This window comes from Giraffa tippelskirchi, chromosome 13 (assembly GCF_054371585.1).
Source record: "Giraffa tippelskirchi isolate mGirTip1 chromosome 13, T2T-mGirTip1v1.2.pri, whole genome shotgun sequence".
Taxonomy (NCBI): Eukaryota; Metazoa; Chordata; class Mammalia; order Artiodactyla; family Giraffidae; genus Giraffa; species Giraffa tippelskirchi.
Genome location: NC_137287.1, coordinates 83,914,906 through 83,942,479, shown reverse-complemented (window position 1 = coordinate 83,942,479; position 27,574 = coordinate 83,914,906). Strand labels below are relative to the sequence as shown.

The 27,574-nt window shown below is 43.8% G+C and overlaps 1 protein-coding gene and 1 pseudogene across 1 annotated transcript in view; one reads left to right on the top strand and one right to left on the bottom strand.

Annotated features, from left to right (window-relative positions):
- The window catches only part of XRN2 (5'-3' exoribonuclease 2), a 64,573-nt gene extending 49,996 nt beyond the window's left edge, over nucleotides 1-14,577 (bottom strand). Inside the window, exons 1-4 of the mRNA XM_081558727.1 lie at nucleotides 14,408-14,577; nucleotides 2,461-2,588; nucleotides 2,267-2,378; nucleotides 693-804 (exon numbers count right to left, since the gene is read on the bottom strand). Of these exons, the coding sequence (XP_081414853.1) occupies nucleotides 693-804; nucleotides 2,267-2,378; nucleotides 2,461-2,588; nucleotides 14,408-14,482 (427 nt within the window). The 5' untranslated portion in view covers nucleotides 14,483-14,577. The remainder of the gene's footprint in view (nucleotides 1-692; nucleotides 805-2,266; nucleotides 2,379-2,460; nucleotides 2,589-14,407) is intronic.
- LOC145530965 (S-phase kinase-associated protein 2 pseudogene) lies at nucleotides 14,481-27,491 on the top strand (annotated as a pseudogene).
- The last annotated feature ends 83 nt before the right edge of the window (nucleotides 27,492-27,574 follow it).

The following is a 27,574-nucleotide window of genomic DNA, read 5'->3' as shown; positions in this document are numbered from 1 at the left end:
CACAGTGAGTGTGTGCACGATCCCAGGACAGCCTGGAAACATGGTGGCATCATCCCAGGCCTCTGCATACAGACCTGAGTGCTACGAAGCAGCAGCAAGAAGCCACCAAGACTGATGGGAGGAAAACGTTAACAGAACTGCGGCTTCCTAACAGCCCCCCACAGCAAAAGGCAATAAGAAGCACTCTACGTATTTCTAGTTTACAGACAGATGAAAGTGAACCAAAGGGCTGCACTTGCCCTGACAGAAGTTGACAATTTGCTCTCCCTACATAATTCCTTCCTTTTGTCCACAAGTTTCCCTGGTGGCTCAGTTGGTAAAGAATCTGCCTGCAATCTTCCCATTCAATCCCTGGGTTGGGAAGATCCCCTGGAGAAGGGAAAAGCTACTCTCTCCAGTATTCTGGCCTGGAGAATTCCAGGGACTGTATAGTCCATGGGGTCGCAAGAGCTGGACACGACTGAGAGACTTTCACTTCCCTTTTACTACAGAGTTCAGAAATGAACAAGTTTATTAAAGGAATAACCAATTCTATTAACTGCTTTTTCTCAACAGTGAACATAAACTTCTCCTGGATATCCTGGGATCCTGATTAAATTAAAACCCTACCTACTTGAAAGGAGAAGGCACCAGCCCTGCCCCCTCCACACAGCTCATGTAACACATCTAAGCCCAAGGTGCGTGCTCTTTACCTTTCGCCAGTATCTCTTCCCTGACTCGCTGCTTCTCTACTGCTGCTTCCATTCCTTCTTTGGATGCTCGGAACCTCCTTGAACGCTGCTGGTTCATTTTAGCGCGCGGTGCCTGAAAATGGGTACTTCATATTTACATGCTGTTTCAAACATTTATAACTGTATCTGTACATTATTTTGAACCAGCTACTCTTATAAAAATAGCGCACTCAAATGGAAAAGCTAAGTAATACCTCCAAACAATCCTTTCACCACACGCAGTAGAACCTAAGGGCTTAAATTTGGACCAAAACCCTTAAACGCAGTTCAGTCAGGTGAACGAGTGACGTGTCAATAAAGGACAACCCCCCTATGAGGCCACAGCACTGAAGGCTGCACAGCTCAAGGGTGGGCCCAAGGACAGTTCCCCCAGGCTACAATACTTTCCGGCACCCCAGATGGAAAGATCGCTTTACTCAGAGACTCAGTACACAGAGAGGGAATAGTTGCAAAGCCAGGATCAGGAAGACCTTCCCTGAGCCCATACCTAAAAGGAAGAGTGGTCTCCAAATGGGATTTACAAGACCATAATTATCACCGTCTCTATAATAAAGCACAGCAGGTAGAAAGAGAACACTTTATCTTATATCACTCTAACCAAATGTAACTTCAATCACTGAGTAAGTGTGAATGAAGTGAACTGAACTGTAAGATTTTGCAATTACTGAACTGGGTTTGGAAGGGACTCGCAAGCTTCCTGTCTGCATGAAGTAAGCTATCTCATATTCTCTTTAAACAGTTCCCTTTCCTGTAAAATGAGACCACCTAATCTAACTCTTTCAAGTGCTACGATCTCCATTTATATTTTTAACAAAAAACAGGTTACAGACAAGAATGGGTACATATCTACAAACATTCAAATAGTGCACCTAACTTATCCTTGACCCATTAGAAGAGCACAATGGAGTACAGTGAAAGGGCTTCTGCAAGAAACTTAGCTAATGTGAGCTGTAATCTGTTCCAAGGAAGACATACTCCTGCCCCCTTTACTTTTTTAATTATACGTTATGTGTAGCTTAAATTTTCAGGCAGCTAAGATTCTTTCCTTGAGTAAACAGAAAAGTTAATCTTCTTGGACCCAAAGTTTTCTGGATTTTCAAAATTATTTCATTCATTACTCTTAACTCTTCAAAAATAAATGAATAAATAAATGGGACAAAGGCCCCCTCCTCTCTATTGCCTCACTGCCATGTAGCACTACCCACTCCATGCCCCAATGCCCTGCATGCGCTGCTGATGCCCAGGAAGGCCCTGGGTAACTCTCCTTACCTGTCTACCCCTGCCTCTGCCCTTTAAAACCAGGGCAGTGGCAAGCCCTTTAAAACCAGGGCAGCCACCAACACCCCTAGGATCTCACGGGCTCTGGCACAAAACAGGCACACTCACAAAACACAGCTGAATGAGACACTGAAAATGAGGCTTTCTTTCTCAAAGTCATTATCGTCAACTATTCTTCACTTAGCTGACTTTCTAGACACTGAGAACACAGCAAAAACAAACACAGGGGAACTGATTCTAGGTCGTTCAGCACTTACCACTCCATCTATTGCCATGTAGAGAAGCCGTCTTGGTCTGACAATATTGAAGAGTCTGTCAATGTACTCAAAGATCGCAACCATCATTTCATCCTCGTTTTTTGGTGCTGGTCTACAATGACAAGCAAATAGTGTAATATCATATAGCACTCCTCTGTGACTTGTGCTATCAGCGACAAAAATGGGTTACGTACTTGTCTTCAGGATGCGTACAGGGGTGGATGATTCCATTCATATCCAAATACAGATTATCAAACTCCACATCATTGGGGTTAGGCTTACTGGCATCGACAGGAATCTTTACACCATTGCATTCTTTTGGCTATGAGGAAGTGATAATTAATAGTAGTTTGGTTTGACTGTTCAAGTCTGAAATTGACATATCCTAGGCTCAGTATGAACCTGTGCTTCATTTCTCAATTGGAAATAAAATACTTTTAGTCATCTTTAAGTTTCAAGATTGGCTATTTTTACTCCTTAAAGCCTCCAGCACGACAAGTTACTATTGACTATGTGGGGGATAGTGACCAAATTCCCAAGTCATTCAGTTGTGCAAGAGAGAGATCAGAGAGTCTTCCCAGAATTCTCCCTTACCGCCCATTTCAACTTAACCTGAAAAATGCCTCTCCACGCCATATGTTCTCACTCCTGCTACCCGCATCAGGCATCACTTCTCACCCAAAAGATCGGCCTTTGGATGGACTGCCCCGCTTCCAGGCTCTCTTTTCTCCAGCCCACCCTCTATGCTGTCAGTTTTCTTTAAGTACAAACATGGCTGTGTCTTCTCTTGCCTACGTTTTCCAGTGACACCACAGCACGTGCAGATCCACGAGCCTGGCCCTTACCAGCCCTCGGTCCTGCCACAAAGCTGCTCAGGCCACCCCACCTCCCCTGTTCCCAGAAGATGCCCTTCCATCTCTCAACACCTCTGTTCCTCCTTCTCCCTCCTGACCAACACTCCTTCCTGACATCTGTTTCATTTTCCAAAGTCTAGACTCAGATCTAATGCCGCTGTGTTATCATACCTTGACCACATCCCCCCAACAAATTAACTGTTCCTCTTCCATGTCCTCACAATTCTGCTTATTCTGTGTTTTTCTACTTGGTTTGTCATTCTAACCCCCAACTACACTGCAAGTTCTTCAAAAGGTAAGGACTGTGCTATACTAACTCCTGGAGGATCTCAACTGTATTTTTGTAGTAAAGCATTATCTTTCTTTCTGCCAGAGCTTTAGCAAATGATAAGAGCTAGGTTTTTATTCTTAATAATAGTAAAGGCACTTTAAAAATAACACATGCAAAGTATCATTTGTAAAAAAAAAAAATTTGTGAACTTAAAAACCCATCATATACATGCTACCTCATGGAGGAACCTCAAAAACATTCTGCTAAATAAAAGCCAGTCACAAAAGACCACAAAAGGTCCTATTTACAAGATTCAGAACAGACAAATCTTGAGAAAAAAACCTATTAGCTTCAATCTGCAGTGGGGGCAGAGAGGAGCAGAGGAGATAGGAAGTGACTGAAAATGGTTACAACATTTCTTTTGGAAATGAGGAAAGTGTTCTAAAATTAGGTAATGGTGCTGGTTGTACCACTGCATTCACACTAAAACACACTGAACCGTATCATTTTAACAGGTGAATTATATGGTATATATCTCAATAAAGCTATTTTAAAAAGATACAAAGACAAAAGGTCAACTTAATGAGAAAAAAAAACAGGGCCCACAAAAAGGATTGATGAAACTGGTACAACCATATACTGGAATGTCAGACAAAGGTAACATTCCAAAGGTACAAAAGTAACAAAAAGTACAAATGTTACAAAAGTAACATCCACCTGGATGGTCACAAATATCTTAAGCCAAAAAAGCCAGGTGAAGAAAAACACATACTGTATACCACTTACAGAAAATTATAAATGAACAAAACAGTGCTAGGCATTGTTCAGGGATAAGCAGGGATGTAATGAAAGCACAGAGAAGAGCGGATGAAGGATGAACACCAATCTCAGGACAGCGGTGATCCTTGAGAGAGGGAAGGAATGAGACTGGGCTTCAATTTGCATTTCTAATTAGGAGAAGTGAGTGTCAAAGAAAGAGGCTATCAGAGTTCTGTGCACACACCCTGTGAATCAGGAAAGAGGGGCTTGATCAGAAGCAGTGAACTGGAAGGAAAGCAAGTCAATTTTAGAGGTCTATCAAAGAAGATTGTCTGATGACTCCCAAACAAAAACAAGCTCTATAAAGGCAGGAAGCTGTGCCGGGCTACTCACTCTACACTCAAGGTCCACTTTCCCTTCCTCCTGAACCAAGCAGACACCACACTCAGGTGAATCCAGACCCACTTTCTTTATGCTTCCCAAGAAGTCAGACAGTAAGTATTTTCGACTTGTTGACCTATGACCTCAGTTGCAACGACTCATTTCTGCCTTTATAAAGTTAAAGCACCCCTAAACACTATGGACATGAACGAGTATAGGTGTGTTCCAATCAAGTTTTATTTACAAAAACAGGAGACCGCTGGCTTGCTATATTGCAGCTTTTCAACAAATGCTGAGTGTAGCTGATGAGTTTCCACTTCCCCTGCCTAGAAAGCAGAGCCTAGGTAAGAAGGTGTAGGCGAGTCCTGATTTTGAGAAAAGAGCTCCAGGCATTCCCAACAAGAAAGGCACACATTTCCCTCTTGGGAGTTCTAAGGATATCTTCAACACATTAATTACATAAACCTAGAGTTTCTTTCTTCAGGAGAAGATTCTCAACAAAGGAACTCACTTTTCAAGAGCCTGGTCATTAAATACAATGTGAGTGTATCTGCTGCTGGATTTGAGAGATTCTTAATCAAAGAGTAGCTACAAGGAGAGCTACTCTGAACACGAAAACCAATTCATCTCAAATAGCTTTTCATTATCTTTGGGGGTTTCCAGTAATAAACTGAGCATACATCGCAGCCTTCCCTTTCTATCCCCAGGCGACGTAAAAGACTAAAAATATCCCTCCACAACTGTGCTGGAAAACCAAGAGGAGAACCGTCGGTGACTGGTAAATCACAGGGGATGCCCGAAATGTGGAAAACCAGTAGATCTGATCAGAGGGCGTGCCTCAAACATGCAGATGTGGGAGAATCTGAGGGCTCCGGGCCCACAGAGGGCTCACGTAAGAGCCTCTGGAGGATCCAGAAGCAGCAGCAGCAGGAACAGTCCAGCTGGTCAAACCTAGCACTCTCCCCTCCACTCACCGTCTCAGGCCCCATGAAGACCAGGCACCTTGAGACAGTTATTCCCAAAAGATACGAGTGCTTGTGGAGGAACGGCAGTCAGCACCCTGGCTGATGGAAGGCTGGCTGTCAGGGCAGTCCTACCCCACAGGAAGCCCACTTCTCTGCGGCACGGGGGGAAGAAGAGCTATCTGCATCCCAGACAAGCAGCTGAGAGATCAGCCTGTTTCTGCACAAGTACGCCACGGAATCAAGATAAAGAAGGTATGTGAAAAAGTAAAGATGGTCCACAAACAAATAATGACTCTGTATAAAAATACACTCCACGGGTTTTAATGCAAAACCCCTAAAATAAACTCCACACCAACCTGTTGTTTTAGTCAACCGTATACGACTTTCTGGCTCTTCATATATAAGGTAGAAACCCCTACCATCAGTAATATTTAAGTAAATGCATTTTTTGTGTAAGCCTGCACATATTTCACAGCAGCATAAAGAACCCACCTGCAACGCAGGAGACACAGGAGACAGGGGTTTGATCCCTGGGTCGGGAAGATGCCCTGGAGGAGGGCATGGCAACCCACTTCAGTTTTTGGTCTGGAGAATCTCATGCACCAAGGAGACTGGTGGGCTACAGTCCAAAGCAACACAAAGAGTCGGACACGACTGAGCAACTATGTGTGCAGCATGTGCAGACACACAGAAAAATCAGGACTCGTGCCTGAGGTTCCGCTGCAATGAGAGCTCCGTCCATTTAATGAAAGTGAAGTGAAAGTGAAGGCTCAGTCGTGTTCGACTCTTCTGACCCCATGGACTATACAGTACGTGGAATTCTCCAGGCCAGAATACTGGAATGAGTAGCTGTTCCCTTCTCCAGGGGATCTTCCCAAAACAGGGATTGAACCCAGGTCTCCCACATGGCAGGCAGATTCTTTGCCAGCTGAGCCACAAGAGAAGCCTAACAATACTGGAGTGGATAGCCTATCCCTTCTCCAGCAGATCTTCCTGACCCAGGAATCGAACTGGGGTTTCCTGCGTTGCAGGTGGATTCTTGACAGATAACATATTGTAGAACTTGGTTTGAGATTTCCCTGAAAGCAGCTCAGAACTTCAGAAAAGACTTACCAAACACAGGTGATATTTTGGGGAGAAAGGGTCACAAGGGTACTGAAAAATTTAAATTACAGTATTCTGGTTAAAAATTCAGGCCATAAATTTTGATGTAGCTGCCAAATAGAAAAACTTCATATTTTTACTGATTATATTTTTTTATGTTGTATGCCAGGTCTCCATTTTTATATAGTGTCAGTCAACAAGGACTACTAATTACCACCAATATTTACAGAATACTTAAAATGGGACAGGCACTGTTCTCAGGGCTTTTACTCATGGATTATTTCCCTCTCTCCGCATAACAACCCTGTGAGGTACAGAGCATCTCACTTACTAATGAGAACACAATGCTCACAGGGGTTAAGTGGCTTTCCAAAGTCATACTTCTGTCAAGTTCAGAGACCAGGATTGAACTCAATCATCTGAATTCAGAGCTGGTACCTTAAGCCATATATCAGCCTGATTAATTGCAGTTTCACTAGATTCAGCATGAACTTAATGAACACCTGTAACGTGCGTCAAGGACCACAGCCAGAACTACAGGGAACACATAGTATGCCGATGTATGAACCTGATCTTCACTCGCCCAGAGAGCATACTGGTGAGTTGGGCTGCCAGCATGACGGCATGAGGACTTCTGCTCACCTGCTCTCCAGCTGAATTAGTGAGAATCTTTTGAAAAAGACAAAAGCATTTAAAGCCTTTGGAAACAATCTGTAGGCAAAGAGCAATCTAGTCAAGAAAACCTTTGAAAATTCAGAACTCACTTCATTTGTGACAGAACGTGGAGAAATTCACACCCAAGGGCATTCTCAAGAATTGTGTAAGTTGTGGCGAAAAGGAACCGAGAAAAGAATCACGGACCTAATGAAGATACAGCTTAGACCACAGACTGGCTAGTCTGCAGGAGTGAAGTGGGGTCTAAGACAGCTGGGAGGAGACGCCCTCCAGCTGGGGTTAGAACAGACACCAGACATTAATCTCAGAGGCGAAGCCTTGCAGGTGTCATGGCACTAGTCTATAACAGACTCCACAGACTACATACATTCTCGACTGCATGTAAAACATTCTCTGGGATAGACCAATCGCTGGCCCATGAAACAAGCCTCAATAAATTTACAAGCATGAATGTAATACAAAGCATGTTCTTCAACCACAACAAAGTAAATAAAATTCGAGCTCAATAACTGGAGAAAAGTTGGCATATTTGTAAACATGGGAAATTTAACAACACACTCAGGAATAACCCATGAAGAAGAAATCAGAAGGGAAATCAGAAAATGATTTAAGATGAATGAAAAACAAGATACGACATATGAAAACTAATATTGTAAAGCCCAAAAGCAGTGTTCAGAGGAAAATTTATAGCTGTAAATGTTTGTATTAAGAAAGATTTCAAGTCAATTGCCTAACCTTCCAACTTGACACTGGAAGAGCAAAATAAATCCAAAGCAAGTAAAAGGAAAACAAATATGAGAGAATACGACACAGAGAATAAAAAGGACAATTTTCTAAAAAAATCTATGAAACTAGACTTCTCTGGTGGCACAGTGGATAACCCACCTGCCAATGCAGGGGACCCAAGTTCGAGCCCTTATCCCAAAAGATCCCATGTGCCACAGAGCAACTAAGCCTGTGCGCCACAACTACTGAGCCTCTGCTCTAGAACCCGTGAGCTGCAAGTCTGAGCCCTTGTGCTGCAACTACTGAAGCCCATGTGCCAAGAGCCCGAGCTCTGCAACAGCAGAAGCCACTACAACGAGAAGCCCACACACCACAACTCGACAAAGCCCTCACGTAGCATCAAGACCCAGTGCAGACACAAGCAAAAAAATAATCTATGAAATCAAGTCAGCTGTTTTACAAGATCAACAAAATTGACAAGTCTGACCAAGAAAGAAAAAAGCAAGGTGGGAAGCCTAGATTTCCCTGCAGGCAAACAGCACAATTCTATACGACGCAACGCTACTAAGAACTAGACACAAAAATATCCCCACTTCTACTTGGATATATAAACTACCAAAATTAACTTATCAATCAGTGCAAGGCACTATTTCAAGTTGTTAACTTGGATTTACTGACTCAATCCACACAATCACCTTATGTGGCGCACATACAACTGGTCGTCTTTATTCACGAATTCCAAATCTGCAAACTCATCTGCTCACTAAAATTTTCAGTTCAGTTCAGTTCAGTCACTCAGTCGTGTCCGACTCTCTGCGACCCCATGAACTGCAGCACGCCAGGCCTCTCTGTCCATCACCAACTCCCGGAGTCTACCCAAACCCATGTTCATCGAGTCGGTGATGCCATCCAACCATCTCATCCTCTGTCGTCCCCTTCTCCTCCCGCCCCCAATCCTACCCAGCATTACGGTCTTTTCCAATGAGTCAACCCTTCGCATGAGGTGGCCAAAGTATTGGAGCTTCAGCTTCAACATCAGACCTTCCAATGAACACCCAGGATTGATCTCTTTTAGGATGGATTGATTGGATCTCCTTGCAGTCCAAGGGACTCTCAAGAGTCTTCTTCACCACAGTTCAAAAGCATCAATTCTGCGGCAGATTGTGGTCCACTGGAGAAGGGCATGGCAAACCACTTCAGTATTCTTGCCTTGAGAACCCCATGAACAGTATGAAAAGGCAAAAGGATAGGACACTGAAAGATGAACTCCCCAGGTCAGTAGGTGCCCAATATGTTAATGGAGATCAGTGGAGAAATAACTCCAGAAAGAATGATGGGATGGAGCCAAAGCAAAAACGATACCCAACTGTGGATGTGACTGGTGATAGACGCAAAGTCCGATGCTGTTAAGAGCAATATTGCATAGGAACCTGGAATGTTAGGTCCATGAATCAAGGCAAACTGGAAGTGGTCAAACAGGAGATGGCAAGAGTGAACGTTGACATTCCAGGAATCAGCGAACTAAGATGGACTGGAATGGGTGAATTTAACTCAGATGACCATTATATCTACTACTGTGGGCAAGAATCCCTTAGAAGAAATGGAGTAGCCATCATGGTCAACAAAAGAGTCCGAAATGCAGTACTTGGATACAATCTCAAAAACGACAGAATGATCTCTGTTCGTTTCCAAGGCAAACCATTCAATATCACGGTAATCCAAGTCTATGCCCCAACCAATAACGCCGAAGAAGCTGAAGTTGAACGGTTCTATGAAGACCTACAAGACCTTCTAGAACTAACACCCAAAAAAGATGTCCTTTTCATTATAGGGGACTGGAATGCAAAAGTAGGAAGTCAAGAAACACCTGGCGTAACAGGCAAGTTTGGCCTTGGAGTACAGAATGAAGCAGGGCAAAGGCTAATAGAGTTTTGCCACGAGAACGCACTGGTAATAGCAAACACTAAAATTTTGTTATACCCCAAATCAATATTGTTGCACTCTCGAGCTCATTCACAAACACAAGCAGAATGGAAAAATTTGAGTCCACTGACACACACACTCCCAACTGATGTTAAACAAGGCAGCACTCTGCCCTATGTCAGCTCTCATATAGAAATGACCAGAGCATAGACTGTAGGAATGGGGTTGTGAAATACAAGAAACTTCAGTTTGCTTATAAATATGGCATTTAAAGGTTTCCAAAATCCTGAAAAAGAAAAAAAAAAGACACTGATACATGCTAAACGAGGATGAATTCTAAAAACATCATGCGAAATGAAAAAGTGAAATACACCAAACACGAAATAACAAGTATATGATTCTACTTACATTAGTTCTTAGAATAGGCAAATTCATAAGACAGAAAGTAGGTGGCAGGGGAAGCAGAGAATTGTTGTTTAGGTAAGTACAGAGTTTCTATTTGGAATGATGAAAAATTTCTAGAAATGAATAGCAGTAATTTGGCAAATTGACTCCTACGTATATAAAAAAAAAATAGTACACCATGACCAGGTGGGGTTTATTTACCTGAAATGCCAGATTCATGTTAACATTTAAAAATCAATGTGATTCACCATTAAAAAAAAAAAACTAAAAAAGAGAAAGCATATCATGAAGTATAATTTTATAACAATATAGTTTTTAAAACTCTAAGAAAACATAAGAAAAATCTCAATGACATTGGCTTTGACAAAGATTTCTTAAACATAACACAAACAGCAGTAACACAGAGAAAAAAGAAAGCAGGCTTTACTAAAATTAAAAACTTTTGCTCTTTTTTTGTATGAAAAAGGAAACCACAGAGTAAAAGAAAATATTTACCAAAAAGATCAATATGTAAAAAACTCTCTAATTCAGTAAGACAAACCATCCAACTTAATAATGGGCAAAAGGACTTCCCTTGTAGGACTCGGTGCTTTTCACTGCTGTGTGTCTGGATTCAATACCTGGTTGGGGAACTAAGATTCCTCAAGTCTTATAAAAGGAAAAAAAAAGTCCTTGCTCTTAAAAAAAGCAGGGGAGGGGATATCTGAACAGATACCTGACACAAGAAGATCTATGGAAGGCAAATAAGCACCTAAAGAGATGCTCAGCATCATTTGTCATCAGAGAAATGCAAATTGAACTCACACTGCGATAACACTGCACTAGAATGGCTAGAACCAGAAAGACTAACTACACTCAGTGCTGACAAAAGTGCAACAACCAGACCTCTCATACACTGCTGTTGGCAATAAAACAGTACAGCCTCTTTAGAAAACAGTCTGGCTAGTTTTTTCTTTTTAAATAATCAAACACCAATATACAATGCAACCACTTCTCTAGAGAAATGAAAGCACTATGTCCACACAAAGATTTGTATACCAATGTTCACAGTTTTTCTTAATAGCCAAAAACTGGAAATAATCTAAATGTTCACCAATCGGGTGAATGAAAACCAATCTGATGAATGAAAATCAAAATGTAATATACGCACAACATAGAATACCATTCCAAAATAAGAAACTATTGATACAAGTAGCAACATGGAAGACTTTCAAAACAATTATTCTGAATGAAAGTAACCAAGTTAACTGAGTCAGGTTTTTAAAAAAAGTACTTATTATATAATTCCATTAATATAAAATTTTAGAAAATGAAAACATTGATAGAAATAAATCAGTGGTTGACCAAAGATGGGCAGCACGGAGGGGCTGGGGAAACAAAAAAGGGGCAGAAGGAACGTCTCAGAGGTGATGTTCATTACCTTGATTGTGGTGATGAATCCATGGATAGACACATGTCAAAATGTATTAAATTGTACACTTTAAAAAAGTGCAGTTTGTTCTAGGTCAATTATACCTCGGGGGAGGAGAGAGAAAAGAAAAATAAATCAACTAGGAGGACCAGTATTCAGAGTTCAGAGGACAAAGTAAAAGGAAAACAGGAAAAAAATAAAAAAGCATTCCCCATAACTACAGAACACAAGCCTCCAGACTCACAGTCAGCCAAGCACTGATGAAAAGGAACTAAAATTAAAAAAAAAAAAAAAAATCTGTAACTAAGTACATAGTCACACAAGCTTATATTATCAAGGATAAAGCTCTTTTTAAAATTCACAAAGAAAAATAGATCAACTACAAAAGAGTGAAAGCAAAAGAACATAGAATTAAGAGTATGGGCTTCCTGGTTTTGACACAGGCTCTGACATGCATTAAACACATGACCATGAGTACATTACTTAAGCCCTCTGTGCTTCAGTTCTCTCATGTGTAATAAGAAGCAAGGGGAGGAGGAGAAGAAATAGTTATGTGGTTGTTATGGGGATTTAATAAATTCATCTGTGAAATGCCTAGTACCTACTAAATACTGCCTAAGTGTTAGCCAAATAAATAAACTGCATTAACATTCAACTTTTCATCAACAATTTTGGATGACACAAATCAAAAGAACAATGCTTTCCAAGTTCTGAGGGGAAGCAATTTTCAAACTCAACCTCTGCCTAGCTAATGATTACTCATGATTACAAGGGAAGAATGGACCTGGAAAACTCACATACTACAACATCACTTCTTAAGAACTCAAGTAAGAACAAAAACCAAGAAAGATGATTAGAAAACAGTACCTCCAACTGCAGAAATTCTCAAAAATATCAAGAAGCAGCTTTCCAGCAAGCCTACATAACCAGGTGCCACAGCAGCAGAAATACAGACTTCAAGCAGTCTCCAATTAGAAAGAGGACTTGATGGAATGAATATCTGATCTAAGAGTCTGGATAGGGAACCATGTACAGTGGAAAACAGGCAAGAGAAAAAGACAAACATTGCAGAAAAGAAACAGAATCCTAGTACACAACCTAGATCTACATAGTGACAATAATCACCAATTCTACTTGATTTTTCAGCTTTTAAAACAAGCTTGTAGAGCCAAAGCCCTGACAATTTAATCCTGGATGCCAACAAGGCAAAGCACAGCTGACAAGCTTGGGATGAGGAGTAAGGACAGCAGGGGTAGAAAAGGTAACACCTAACCTCAGCATGTGAAGAGTCAAGAGGTACTCTGTATAGGAGACGAAAATTAAAAAAACAACAATAAATATTACTTAACGCTACAGTTTATCAGTAGAAGAATAAAGGCACTGATAAGGGGGTGGGGTGGGGGACGGGGGCCTGTACAAGTGACTACTAAAGTGAAAGTGAAAGTGATGTCGCTCAGTCGTGTCCGACTCTTTGTGACCCCATGGACGGTAGCCTACCAGGCTCCTCCATCCATGGGATTTTCCAGGCAAGAATACTGGAGTGGGTTGCCATTTCCTTCTCCAGGAGATCTTCCCGACCCAGGGATTGAACGCGGGTCTCCCGCATTGTAGGCAGACGCTTTACCGTCTGAGCCACCAGGGAAGATCTACTCCTAACACAGCTACAATTCAACAGACACATCCAAAAGCAATACATCAAACATAACCATGACACTCAGAGATAGAAGCAAAAATAAGTCTAAAGCAGTTATCCCTTCAGAGCAGAAAAGAGGTAAGATATAAAGTTAATAAAAATTTTAAACGCAAAGGACATGAGCATTCTGTTTTCACAGTTTCTCTTTGAGAAAAACACAGGCGGTACTGGAAATTTCATCAGAACCATCAGTTTCGGTTTCTCCTTGGACAGGAACTAAGCAAGATCAAGATCTCACACTGAATGAAACCTGGAGACCCATCTACCTGTCCAAAACAAACAAACAAAAACTAAACAAACAACCTTTCCCCCCTCCCCCAAAAAATCCTCACTAGCCTAAGCAGAAAGTTCCCAGTGCCGGCTGGGCACTTCGTTCAAAAACAGGGCATCGCGTGTCCCTGAACCTCCCCGATCTGGAAACTGAAAGCAAGGGTACCAAATCGAAACTGGACGGAGAAACCCGGCAACGACCAACACGAAACGCCAAGAAACCAATAGCAAAGAGGCGTAGCACCGAGCGAGCGCGCCCAGGAACCCCGAAAATGTCAAAGGAAGGCTTGGTCCAGCAGTCAAGCAACGAGGTGGGGGGGCCCTTCGGGGACTTGAGTGCCGTCCGAGACCTTCCCGAGGGGCTGCTCTCCCCGCGCAACCCCTGACATGACAGCGATGGACTGCCTCTCCCCGAGCCGAAAGCCTCTCAGGCCGGCCGCCCCGGGAGGAGACAAAGCAGTGGGCGGGGTCTGCCGCCCGGGAACCAGCGGGCAGCGCAGGGGCGGCCCTCGCACCGCCCGCGCCGCTCCCGGGCCCCGAGTGCGAGCGCCTGCGCCCCCGGGGCGCGTCGGCCCGCGGCGACCCGGGAGGCAGCGGGCCCGGGCCCCGCGGGCGGGCGGCGGACCCCCGAGGACCGCGGCCTGCACGCGCGCCGGGAGGGGTGCTCTAGGCGTCGGCGTGGCGGCCGCCTAGCGCCCCCTCACCTTCTCTTCCACGCAGTTGACAATGATGGACGGGTACTTGCGGCTGAGCCAGCGGAAGAAGGCCGGGACTCCCATGGCGGCGGCGCAGCTGCGGGCGGCAGCCCGGCCAGCGAACGCGCGGTAACCAGAGAGACGAGCCGCGGCGGGGACCGGCGCTTCCGCCCACGTGCGCCGGCGACCGGAAATGAGGTCACGGCGGCGCCGCCGAGAAGACCAGGAAGGAGGTGCCGGGCGGGCGGGCGGGGCGGGGCCGGAAAGGGGCGGGGCTAGTGAGCGGGCGGCTCGGAGGAGTAGCCCGCGCGGCTCGTGGTCCTCGGCCGCACGGGACTTGGAGCTTCCCCGGCAACCGGCATTCCAGCCTGCTCCAGGGGAACCTTGGCAGACTGGTTTCCGCCTAATCACCCCCCTCTATTCGTGTAGAATCTAAGCATCCACACGCACTCGTTACTTCTGCTTCCTGCTTTCTCCCGATTTTATGCCACAGTATCAATCTGGGTTAGCAACCGTATTTTTTTTTTAAGTGTTTTGCACTCATGATGGCTGGTTTGCATAAACAATTCACTTATCACTGGTTATAAAATGCAATGGAGCATGTAATTCAACCTTCCAGCTACATTTATGAGTGTAAAATAATTGCTGGTGTCACTCTCCAGCACTTATTTGCAAGTTTACACTGTGCTAAAGCATTGGCTAAGGCATTATCAAATCTGATCGTCACTTGGGCCTTCTGAGGGTGTTTTAATCATCTTCCTGTAACAGATGAGAGGCCGGGATAGAGGGGGCTTAAGTCACTTGCTTATTCACACCGCTTCTGTTTAAGTCCAAGTAAAGATCATTTAATACTCTGTCCTTGCACTAAACAGGATACTTTTATCCTTTTGTTTTCTGATGGCTTCGTTAGGTAGTTAGAATAGGAAACAGGAGTCCAAAATGGCAGTGGCTAATAAACAAGGAAGGGAAAAGCCCGCGAAAATAGAACAGAGGAAGGTCAAAGGAAGGTCGGAGGACGGAGTGAGGACTTCAGGTAGAACCAACAACACTCCTGGCTAACCCAATTGACATAGGACAGGCCCAGAGGGAGAAAAAAAAACATAAAAAGAGGAGCCAAAGCGCTCCCGCCCCGCCCCCGCGCGCTGGCACGTTGTCTGCGTCTTTGGGTGGACGTGCCCTCACGCCTGGAGGATGGATTTTCCTGCTGTTATCTAAATAAAATAGAGCTGTAACACGGAGCTGTAACACTGATTTGTCTAAGAGCTATAACATGGTCTGTCCAAGACCCGAGAGCTGTGACACGCCGAGGGCTTTAATATCCGTCACTCCAAATCTTTGTTGTGACGAGACAGAACCGAGGAGCATACACTCTCCTGACAGCTTCAAATACATTTTTTTTTCCAACATATAAGAAGGGAGGCGTGGAAAAGGAGGTATTTATGTCCATTTGCTCAAGTCTGGAAGTCTATCTCCCTGGAATCCCCTCCCACCTTGACAAATCACACTCAGTCCTAAAGGCTCACCTTAAGAGGTCTCTAGGGAAGCGTTTCTCCCTGCCACCTGGCAGTATTCATTGACCCCTTCTCTGTGGTCTGATGCCACTTTGTTTAAACCACTGGTGTGGAAATTAGAGAAATGGTTAGCCCATATTTTACCTAAGAACAGTCAAAACTATTACCTGGAATTATGTCTATGGTGAAGTCCCTCATTTCTCCTAGAAAGAACCCTTCCTCAAGTATTTGACTTCCCTGGGCAGTGCTATGTTCTCATAGGCACACAGGTGCGTTAGGCATTTGATATGGGGATGGATAGCTAGGAAAGCTGAGTCATTGAGAGTCCTTGCCCAGCGTTTTTCAACTTCAAGCCATAAGGAAGGTGAGGCAGCACCTCCCAGATGGTTGAGGCTGAAAGATCAGAATGGGACTTATTGCCAGTCTGCAATGAGAGAAGCAGATTTAGTCCCTGGTTTCAGTGGGTTTCGAGAACAGCTAAATCCCTCTTCCTGCAGTTTGGTTGGTAACCTGTCCTTTATTTCCATATGCCAATAAATGATCCTTTTGCCCTAAGCTGTTTGGGGCTAAGTTCCTCTCCTTTGCACAGGAAAGAGTCTTTGTGCCAGCTCAAATCCTATGTGTTTCCACTTTCCCTCTTCTCCATAAATTTTTCCCAGCACAGAGCCCAAGGCTCCTGCCAGCTCTCATCTTCCATAGCTCTCCCTGACTTCTAACATGTGGTATTGCATCTTACATTCTTATCTCATCTGTAAATATTCTCTTTCTTCTAATATATCAGGATAAGCTATGCTTTGCTGGGATAATAAATAATGGCTGAAATCTTATCAGCTGACCATAAGTGTGGCTGAGCTCCCTCCAGTTGTTTGTCCTCCACGTGGTGACTCAGGGATCCAGCTGCTTTCATCCTGCGGTTCTGTTAGCTCAACACGTGACTACCACAGCCACTACCAAAGGAAGGCAGGGCAGGAGGGCTGCCCCTGGATGTTCTGAAGGGCTAGGCTTGATGGTGGCTTACATAATTTCTACTCACATTCATTTGACCAAATTCCAATCACTTGGCTCCCAGCTGAAGACGAGATTGGGAAATATCGTGGGGAAATATTTCCCAACCTCATCTTTTGGAGTACTCAATAATAGAAAAAGGAAACAGGATTGGGAAACATGGCATTGTCTCTACCACACTCCTTAGTTAAGCTGCAAATCAAATTATTATTTAAGGTCCACAGCCTTTGCTGCCTATGTGGGCACCATTAGCAAAATAAATCATTGTCTTGCTACCATCACTTGTCTTATCCATCACTAGCAAGGACAAGGTACAGCCACAGCATATGAAATAAATGAAGTAATTAAGTCACATTTTGACCAATAATAAACAAGCCTCATACCACAAGTCTTATTAAATATCCCAAATGAACTGCACAGACAATAATTGCTACAGACATTTTAAAAAGATACAGATCTAGTCACCTAAAGGGGTAGTCAGAGATGATAGGGAGGAAATAGATTGACAAGGAGACTTGAAATCTCCTTGAGATTGGTTTGGAAATGAGGTGTGTATGGAAGGAGACACTGTAAGTTCCCTGGAGGCAGGGATGTGTCTTTATGTATCTTGTGATGAGCATCCAGTAGATTGTCAATATTTTCATTGAATTGAATTTTGAGAGCAGTAGTTCTCAAAATGTGGTCCAGGGATCCCTAGATCCCAGAGACTCATTCAGTGGGACCATGATGTTAAAGCTTTTTATAATAATATTAAGATGTGATTTGGGGGAGTTCCCTGGTGGTCGAGTGGTTAGGACTCCAAGCTTCCAGTGCAGAGGACATGGGTTCAATACCTGGTTGAGGAACTAAGATCCCACACGCTGCACAGCCAAAAAAAGGTGTGATTTTCTGTCTTCACTTTCATCCTCCAAGTGTATAAAGTATATAGTGGAAATTTCTAGAGGCTATGTGATGGGATCTCTCAACGAATTGATGATCAGAAGTAGCTGTGGCAACCTAGTTGTTTTCTATTAAGTCAGACACTGAAGAATTTCAAAAAAAAAAAAACAGTGCCAATCCCCTCACTAATCTGGGTTTGGGAAAAATAGTTGTTTTCATAAGCACGTTACTTCTGTTAGCATCTTAAGGGCTTCTTGTTATTTTTAACTGAATTAATAATTATTTATTTTAGCATTTAAATATTCTAAAATTTTCTCAGGTTTGATTTCAAACATGGTAAATATTGACAGGTATAATTACCTGAACAAAACCTCTTTGGGGTGCTGGATAATTTTTAAGAGTATAAAGGAGTCCCAAGGCCAAACACTTTGAGAACCTCCATCTTAAGACATAAGAAATGGAAATAGAATCAAGAAATTTCTGCTCTTAGAACCCAATCCAAAGCTACTTTTTCAGATTTCTAGGATTTTGATATATTCAGATCTTGTCTCAAATGCTCCTTGCAACACAACACAATAGCCAGTCATTATCACCAAGTGTAATTCACAGGTACAAATGAACATGATGTTGGTGAAAGCATGTTTGTTCCTATGCATTCCTGTCCTGGCTGAACTTCAGAATGCAGCTCAGAAATGTAGATAACTGAAAGATGCATTTGTAAGGCCTCCATCTATACACATAGCTGAATGTATTCAGAAAGATTATTTCCCTCTCAACTTTCTCCGTCTGTGCTCACACCTTAAGTTAACCAAAGACATTAAACAATGAGCGTCATACCCCAAAGTGTTGAGAAAGGGAAACTGTAATGAAATGACTTTAGGGTTAAATTGCATTAAGTGGACTACATTTCTGTGGCCATTTCAGAGCCTTTTTGCATGCCCCATCTCTCAATTTCTCCAACCACAAAAATCTTTCTTTTTTTATTCAAGGCCTTGTATCCCTCAGATACTTTTGGAATTGATACTGTATGTTTGTAAGTGTGACATGTTGTGACTGACATTTTCGCAAAGTTTGTATGTAGTTTGGTTTCAAAGAACAGGATTTGACCAAAACCACAAATCTAAATCATACTTATTATTACATGGATTTCAGTGACAAATCCCACACTCTAAAACATAACCTCAAACAGTCAAAGTCCTCTAGAATGTGATTTGCTTATAAAGCAGGTACAAGACGTTCTCAGTCAGCACCGTGAAAGGCTCCTGCTACATTTCATTCCATAATATGACATTTGAGAAGATCCTGGGAGATTTCTGTTTAAGGACACAGGTTATATTGTATCCTAAAGCAAAAGATAGGACACTGACAGAAGGCACATGTTTCAAGGAGTCAAATGGTAATAATTCCCTCTGGGTGTGTAAATGGAAAAACTGCATGGAAAAGGCCTCATTTCAAGGATAATAAAGTGTGAAGCACTCAGAAGTGTTGAAGGTACAACCTCAACCCTACAAGCTGATAGGCAGGCCTAGACTTTTATTTATAGTGACATGAGTGACATTTATCTGCCTTTCACTGGAACATCTAATCCATTTGTCAAGGTGTGTCTTAAGCGGACACCTGATTTCTGGCCAGAGTTGGCAGGCTTCGAATACAAATGTGACTGCCCTGGCTGCAATTCAGGATTAAAAAAAAAATCATGGACATATGAAATTGTCAGGGAAATAGATGAACTCAATTTCAGTTTGCTGCAGAGACAACATCGCCTGAATAGGGTGTTGGCTTTGTGGTAGAAATTATGATCAGTGCAATTAAAGTAGAAACAGAGATGAATTACCGAAGGGTTCACAAACCTCAGTATCTTTTCTTGTTCAGTCGCTGAGTCACGTCCAACTCTTTTGCAACCCCGTGGACTGTAGCCTGCTAGGCTTCTCTGTCCATGGGATTTTCCAGGCAAGAATACTGGAGTGAGTTGCCATTTCCTTCTCCAGGGGATCTTCCAGACCCAGGGATCGAACCTGCGTCTCTTACATTGGCAGGCAGATTCTTTACCACCAAGCCACCTGGGAAGCCCCAGTATCTCCCTACTTAGCCCTTAAGTTCAGTTGTAACAGAATTGTAGCTGTCTCTTCCTTATGCCAAATTGTTAACAGAGTCCAGTTTTAGGAAGTGAAAACCAACCTGAATCAAGAACATACACAAACACTGCCTGACTCCTCTGGAGGCACAGAGGGGGATCCAGACGGTGGTTCCCTCTTCAGGGCCTGGCAGTAGCAGATGATGTAAAGTGCAACCACATTTCAAATTAAGTAGCAATAAGCAACTGGAAGAGCAGTACAAGAAGGAAAAAAAAAAAAGGCCATAGTTACTTCCAAACTAATTAAACAAACAGGACTTACTGTAAGAGTTCAGAAGAGAGAAAGAGGAAAAGGCTGGTGTGGGCAGGAACTCAATTAAGACTTCATGGGAAGTAGGACTGGGAAGTATCTTGAAGGACGAGCTAGTACGGAAGATCTTCACTAGAACAACGTACATTAATTAACTCCAGGGATCCCATCCCCTCAACACACACACACACACACACACACACACACACACACACACACACACAGGCATTCTTAGCTCCTTTCTGTCCACGCGGTTCCTTGGCCATGGCCTGCCCCTCCCACGCTGCTGTCCATGGTGCTACAGAGCAGGGCCTCTATGTCACAGGCTGCACCTCACCTTCAGGCTAAAGTACAAGCACCTTAGGAAATTCTGTCCTGTTTCCTCTTTGCCCTAGGTAGTGCTGTGCCCAAATATAGTTCTGTTTTCTTTTTTTAATCCAACTTCATTTTGCTTTAATTTGCATAAATTAAAATGCATCCGTTTCAAGTGTACACTTCAATGAATCTTGACCAATGTATATACTTGCGAAACCACCACTACAACTGAGATATAGAATCATTCCATTGCCCCCCACAAAGTTCCCCGTGCTCCCGTGGATGGTGTGGCAACTCCCCTCCTCACCCCTGGCCTCAGGCAACAATTAATCTGCATTTTGTCCCAATAGATTAGAATAGTTTTTCTAGTGCGTGCGTGTGTGCTCATTCGTGTCTGACTCTTTGCGGCCCCATGGATTGTAACCTGCCAGTCTCCTCTGTCCATGGAATTCTCCAGGCAAAATACTGGAGTGGGTTGCCATTTCCTCCTCCAGGGGGTCTTTTTGACGCAGGGATCGAACCTGCGTCTCCTACATTGGCAGGCAGGTTCTTTACCACTAGTGCTACCTGACAAGTTTTTAGTTTTTTTTCTAGATTTTCCTATAAATGAAACCTACCATTTGTAGTCTTTTGTCTGACATCTTTTCCTCAGCATAATGGTTTTGAAACTCATCCATATTCTGTGAATCAATCCTTTGTTAATTGCTATGTCAATATACCACAATTTCTTGGACCATTCACCTCTTGGTGGATATTTGAGTTGTTTCCAGTTTTTTAGAATAAAGTTTTTGTGGACACCCATGTACAAATTTTTTGTGTTTGCAAATACACTTTTCATTTCTCTGGAGAAAATACTAGGAATAAAAGTTGTTGGTAACATATATGGCTTCCTTGGTGGCTCAGACGGTAAAGAATCCACCTGCCACGTGGGAGACCTGGGTGCAATCCCTAGATTGGGAAGATTACCTGGAGGAGGGCATGGCAACCCACTCAAGTATTCTTGCCTAGAGAATCCCCATGGACAGAGGAGCCTGGCGGGCTACAGTCCACAGGGTCGCAAAGAGTTGGACACGACTGAGCCACATTTATGTTATATATGTTTGATGATTATAGGCATGGCCTCTATGAGCATTCTTGTCATTGTCTAAAACCTTAGGAGGCTCTCTGATTTCTATGAGTGGAATTCATACTCCTTAGACTAGCATCTTTGGCCCTCTGCCATCTGCTTTTCATTATTTTGCTTTTCCACCATGCTAGTATACTTACACTTCACTCACTCGCACACCATTGAACTACGTGCTTGTCCACAACTGAGCCAAATATAAGTGGCAGTGCTCCCAGGGCTGCACATGGATTTCCTCCTTTTTCTGCCTCGTTGTCTGTGACCACATACCTACCAGCCAAATGATCAGGTTTAAATACTAACTTAGATGTGTGACTTATGCACATTCTTAAGACAAATTTCACAGATATCATGAATCTTGAAATTTTGTTTGTCTCTAAACATTCCAAGCATATTTGTAGGAGTTCAGAAATCCTCTCTTTGAAGGGAGGGGAGTACAGAAGGCATTCTCTTCACAGATTCAGTCTTCAGGCCTTTAGTGAGCATCTACTATGAGCAAGGCATAGTAGGAGATACATTTGTAGAGTCTCTGTAGGATGGGTGTGGGTCACTGCAGCAGTCTAAAAAGGGCAAGTAGCAGACAGCTCTAAGGGAGCTTGAAGTGACCACATGGGCTGATACAATTTTATCTGAAGCATGAAGAGGAAAACTGGAATGTACAGTTCATGATGATTACAAAGAGGAAGAAAAAGAAAGGGTTTATTTCACCCTGTCTCACTCTCTGTTTTCTCTTGTCAACTTAAAAAATACACAGTGTGAGAGTTGCAAGTTAAGTTTTGTTTGAGGCAAAATGAGGACTGTAGCCTGGGAGACAGCATTTCAAATAGCTCTGAGAAACTGCTCCAAAGAGGCAAGGGGGAAGGTCAGTATATATGTGATGGGGGAAGGTCAGTATATATGTGATTTTGGCGAAGGTGGAGTACATGCAACTAAGCGCGTTATTTTTTGCAGAAGGATTCTGCTGGTCATGAGGAGCAGCTGTCACCATGAAGGATTTCATGCTTTTCTAGATAAAAAAGATATAAGAATTGGGCTCATAAAATTGGCCCCTGAAAATATCTAACTGTCTGGAGATGTGTCCTGTCAGTTCCCCCACCACCACCCCCAGCACAGTTCAGTTCAGTCGCTCAGTCGTGTCCGACTCTTTGTAACCCCATGAACCACAGCACGCCAGGCTTCCCTGTCCATTACCAACTCTTGGAGCCTACTCAAACTCATATCCATCAAGTCCATCCAACCATATCATCCTCTGTTGTCCCCTCTTCCTCCTGCCTTCAATCTTTCTCAGCATCAAGGTCTTTTCCAACAAGTCAGGTCTTTGCATCAGGTGGCCAAAGTATTAGAGTTTCCGCTTCAACATCAGTCCTTCCAATGAACACCCAGGACTGATCTCCTTTAGGATGGACTGGTTGGATCTCCTTGCAGTCCAAGGGACTCTCAAGAGTCTTCTTCAACACCACAGTTCAAAAGCATCATTCTTCGGCGCTCAGCTTTCTTTATAGTCCAACTCTCACATCCATACATGACCACTGGAAAAACCATAGCCTTGACTAGATGGACCTTTGTTGGCAAAGTAATGTCTCTGCTTTTTAATACGCTATCTAGGTTGGTCACACAGAGGGTCTCATTATTGCTCCCCACCCTGAACTCCTTTCAGGGGGTGTCGAAGATCAACAGCACATGCTTTAGTCCTGCAGAGGTAGATGGCAAGTGCCAATTTGTAGTTGATACTCTTGCCAATTTGTAGTTAACACCCTTCGAGGTGGGCTTACCTGGTGGCTCAGCTGGTAAAGAATCTGCCTGCAATGCGGGAGACCTGGGTTTGATCCCTGGGTTGAGAAGATGCCCTGGAGAAGGAACGGCTACCCACTCCAGTATTCTGGCCTGGAGAATTCCATAGACTGTATAGTCCATGGGGTTGCAGGGTCGGACACGACTCAGTGACTTTCACTTTTACTCTTCAACGTTAAAGCTAATTATGAAGATGAAAACAAGGATGGCTGGGAGAAGAACTCTGCATTAAAAATAATTACCAGTGGCCCACTTTGCTAAATTTGCTAAAACCATGCCAATTTGAAGGAGAAAGTGCATTGGTGTAGAAAGTGTGCAAGCACCATTTCTCATTTCTTCTATTTTTTTAAAACTGATTCCCACTGTTCTGCAAATCCTCGTGTTCTTTTCTGAAATGAATCTTCTACCTGGATTAGTGCACGTCTTTGTCTTAGAACATGTTACTCAAATGGAATCACTCAAAAAACTTGAATAAGACCTAAGACAGAATTGGACACTTGTGTGATGCAGAAATGAGTCATGATTCAGCTTCTAGCTGCACAATGTGGGATCTAGTCCAGCACCATGGGAGAGTGCCTCAAATTAATTAGTGCTCTTAGAAAGTTAACAAAGGTAAGAACCTGAAAGCTTTTCTGTGTGTGAATGGCAGTCACGTGTTTCTATCTTTCTATCATGGGATCACTTACTTAAGGAGAACTGGCTTAGAAACCTCTATCTTTTACAGTGAGCACTTTAGCTGATGTCTGGGAAAAACAGAGGCTTTTATGATGCCAAGGACCAGAAATATTTTTCATGCAGCTGATCCCATGACCCAAGGTGAATCAAGTAAAACTCCAAAGAATACGTTTCCCTCTGTCTAGTACCCAGAGATCCCACAGCATGTGAGCCTGCCTTTTACTGTCCAATCCATAGTCTCCTCCTGAAATCTCATTTGTTTTTGCCCAGCCAACCAGCACTGTCAGGCTACGGATGCTATGGCCCTAAAAGATGCTTCATTGGAGAGAGGAATAAGACATGTGGAGCTTTAAGTTTACACAGTGACCCAAGTCACTGGTCTGACTCTAGACCTACCACTGTGTGGCCTTGAACAAGCCTCTTACCTCCTTGGGGCCTCACTGTCCTTACTTGTAAAGCCACTTGCTAAACCCAGTCACCTCTGAGGATTCTTCTGGCTCTAACCATCCAGTATTAGACACCCCTTCCTTGTCCAGATGCCTATGGCATTTGTGATCTTCACTGAATACGCTGACATACACAGCTTGTTGCCACTTGTTTTCAGCTGAATGGGGCTTCCCTCCCTGCAGTCATTCAGTGCTTTTGGTGACGTTTGATAGATCTTGACTGCACAGCTTTATGTCAGTCTCTTTTGCAGGTGCTGGGTATTTATCAAAAATGGCCTGTTCTCCTAGATTCTACAGTCTTGCTTGGGGTAGGGAGCAACTAAATGAAAAAACAACATGTAATTGGGTTGTAATAAGTGCTATGGAGTAAAATAAAACAGGGCCTAGGGATTGAGCGTGAGAGTGGGGTGTGGGCTCTACTTTAGTGTCAAGAAGAGCTATTTTCCATTCTTCAAAATTGGAGTGTGCACGTGTGTACTAAGTTGCTTTAGTCATGTCTGACTTTGTGCAACCCTGTGGAGGGTAGACTGCCAGGCTCCTCTGTCCAGGGGATTCTCCAGGCAAGAATACTGGAGTGAGTTGCCACGGTCTCCTCCAGGGGATCTTCCCAACCCAGGGATTGAGCCTGTGATTCTTACCTATCCTGCATTGGCAGGGGGGTGGTTTACCACTAGCACCACCTGGGAAGCCCTAAGGGATATAATTAACACATATGCTTCTGACACCAGTTTCAGTGTGTAATTGCAATTCTCCATCAAGCAATTCTCTGACACCAGCTGGGTGTCCTACAATTCAACTAAGTTCTGACACTCTCTTCCCCGAGACAGCATCAGACCATGTTCATGCAAGTTCGTGTGTTCGATGCACAGTGAGGCCAAAGAAACTGAAACATCAGAGTTTGGAGCAGAGAAAGTTTTACTGCTGGGCCATGCAAGAAGACAAGGTAGTTCTTGCCCTGAAAAACCTCTAGTTCCCAAGAGTTTCAGGAAAGCATTTTTAGGGCCAGGGAAGGGAGTGGTGTCACAGGTCTGTGGTCAGCTTGTGCAGTTATCTGACTGGCTGATGGTGAGGCAGAAGGATGGCATCACAGGGATTCAGAGTATCAGTCTTCAGGCTCCAGGAGGCTTGGGGCTCTGTGCTCTAGGTCTTCAAGTAGTCAACATCTTCCATTTGGTGGACACTGGGAGGCTTTTACATCTTTAAAACAACTCAGGAAATTTGCATCCAATATTGTTATCTAGATACTTTGTGTGTATGTGTTAGTCACTCAGTCGTGTCCAACTCTTTGCAACCCCATGGACTGCAGCCCACCAGGCTCTTCTGTCCATGGGATTTTCCAGGCAAGGATACTGGAGTGGGTTGCCATTTCCTTCTCCAGGGGATCTTCCCAACCCAGGGATCGAACCCGGGTCTCCTGTACTGCAGGCAGATTCTTTACCATCTGAGCTATGAGAGGAGCTAAAGCAGAGGATGGGGGTGAGGGGGAGGCATGTCCCTCCCCCAACCCAGGAAGGCCCCGAGGGGTACTTCTTGGTTACGATTCCTACCCCTCCACCTTTCTTTGGTATTCCTGTGAACTACAAATTGGCGCTTGCTATCTATTTATCTATTTGGTACACCTCTACAGGCCAAAGTGGGAATCCGGGAGGAGGGCACCTCTGCAATTACTGAGCACATTTAAAACTCCCAAACCTGCAGACGCCACACACAGGAAACACTTCCAGGAAATACCCGACCAGAGTACCAATGCTGCCACCAGTTTCACGTGGGGATGGGATTCTAGCAAGACTTCTGAACTGCTTTCAGGCATGGGGGTCTCCACCCTGGAGAAGGAGGAGATGGACAGTGAGAATATCCCCCAGGAACTGCTTTCAAACCTGGGCCACCCACGGAGTCCCCCACGAAAACGGCTGAAAAGCAAAGGGAATGACAAAGACTTGGCGATTATCCACAGACCTAAGCTAAACCGAGAGAACTTTCCAGCTGTTTCTTGGGACTCCCTTCTAGACGAGCTACTCTTAGGAATCTTTTCCTGTCTGTGCCTCCCTGAACTCCTGAAAGTCTCCAGTGTTTGTAAGAGATGGCATTATCTAGAGTTTGATGAGTCTCTCTGGCAGACCGTAGACCTCACCGGCAGAAACCTCTACCCAGATGTGGTTGGTCGGCTTCTGTCCCGACAGGTGGTTGCCTTCCGCTGCCCATGATCATTTGTGGACAAGTCGTTAGTTGAATATTTCAGCCCTTTTTGTCTACAGCACCTGGACCTGTCAAACTCCGTGATCGATGTGTCTACCCTCCACGGCCACTGCTCCAAGTTGCAGAATCTCAGCCTGGAAGGCCTCCAGCTTTCCAATCCCATTGTCAATAATCTTGCTAAGAACACAAATTTACTGCAACTCAACCTTCCTGGGTATTCTGGAGTCTCTGAATCTGCCCTGAAGATTTTGCTGAGCAGCTGTTCCAGATTAGATGAGCTGAAACTCTCTTGGTGCTTTGACTTCACTGAAAAGCACATATAGGTGGCTATTGCACACTTGTCGGAGACCGTCATCCAGCTGAATCTCAGCAGGTACCGAAAGAATCTGCAGAGATCAGATGTCTCTACCTCAGTTGGAAGATGTCCCAATCTTGTCCACCTAGACTTAAGTGATAGTGTCATGCTGAAAAATGATTGCTTTCTAGAATTTTACCAACTCAACTACCTCCAACATAGCACTCAGTCGGTGCTATGACATAATAACTGAAACTTTACTTGAACTTGGAGAAATTCCCACACTAGAAACACTACAAGTCTTTGGAATCATGCCGGATGGTACCCCTCAACTGTTAAAGGAAGGCCTCCTTCATCTACAGATTAATTGCCCCCATTTCACTACCATCGCCAGGCTGACCATTGGCTACAAGAACCAAAGGATATGGGGCATCAAATGCTGACTGTCACTGGAGAAGCCCAGTTGTCTATGAAGCATCTATTGCAAGATGGTGTGTGTCTCTTTTCTTTGAACAGGAAAAGTAGGCAGAAAGCCCAACTGTGGAGAGCTCAGCTA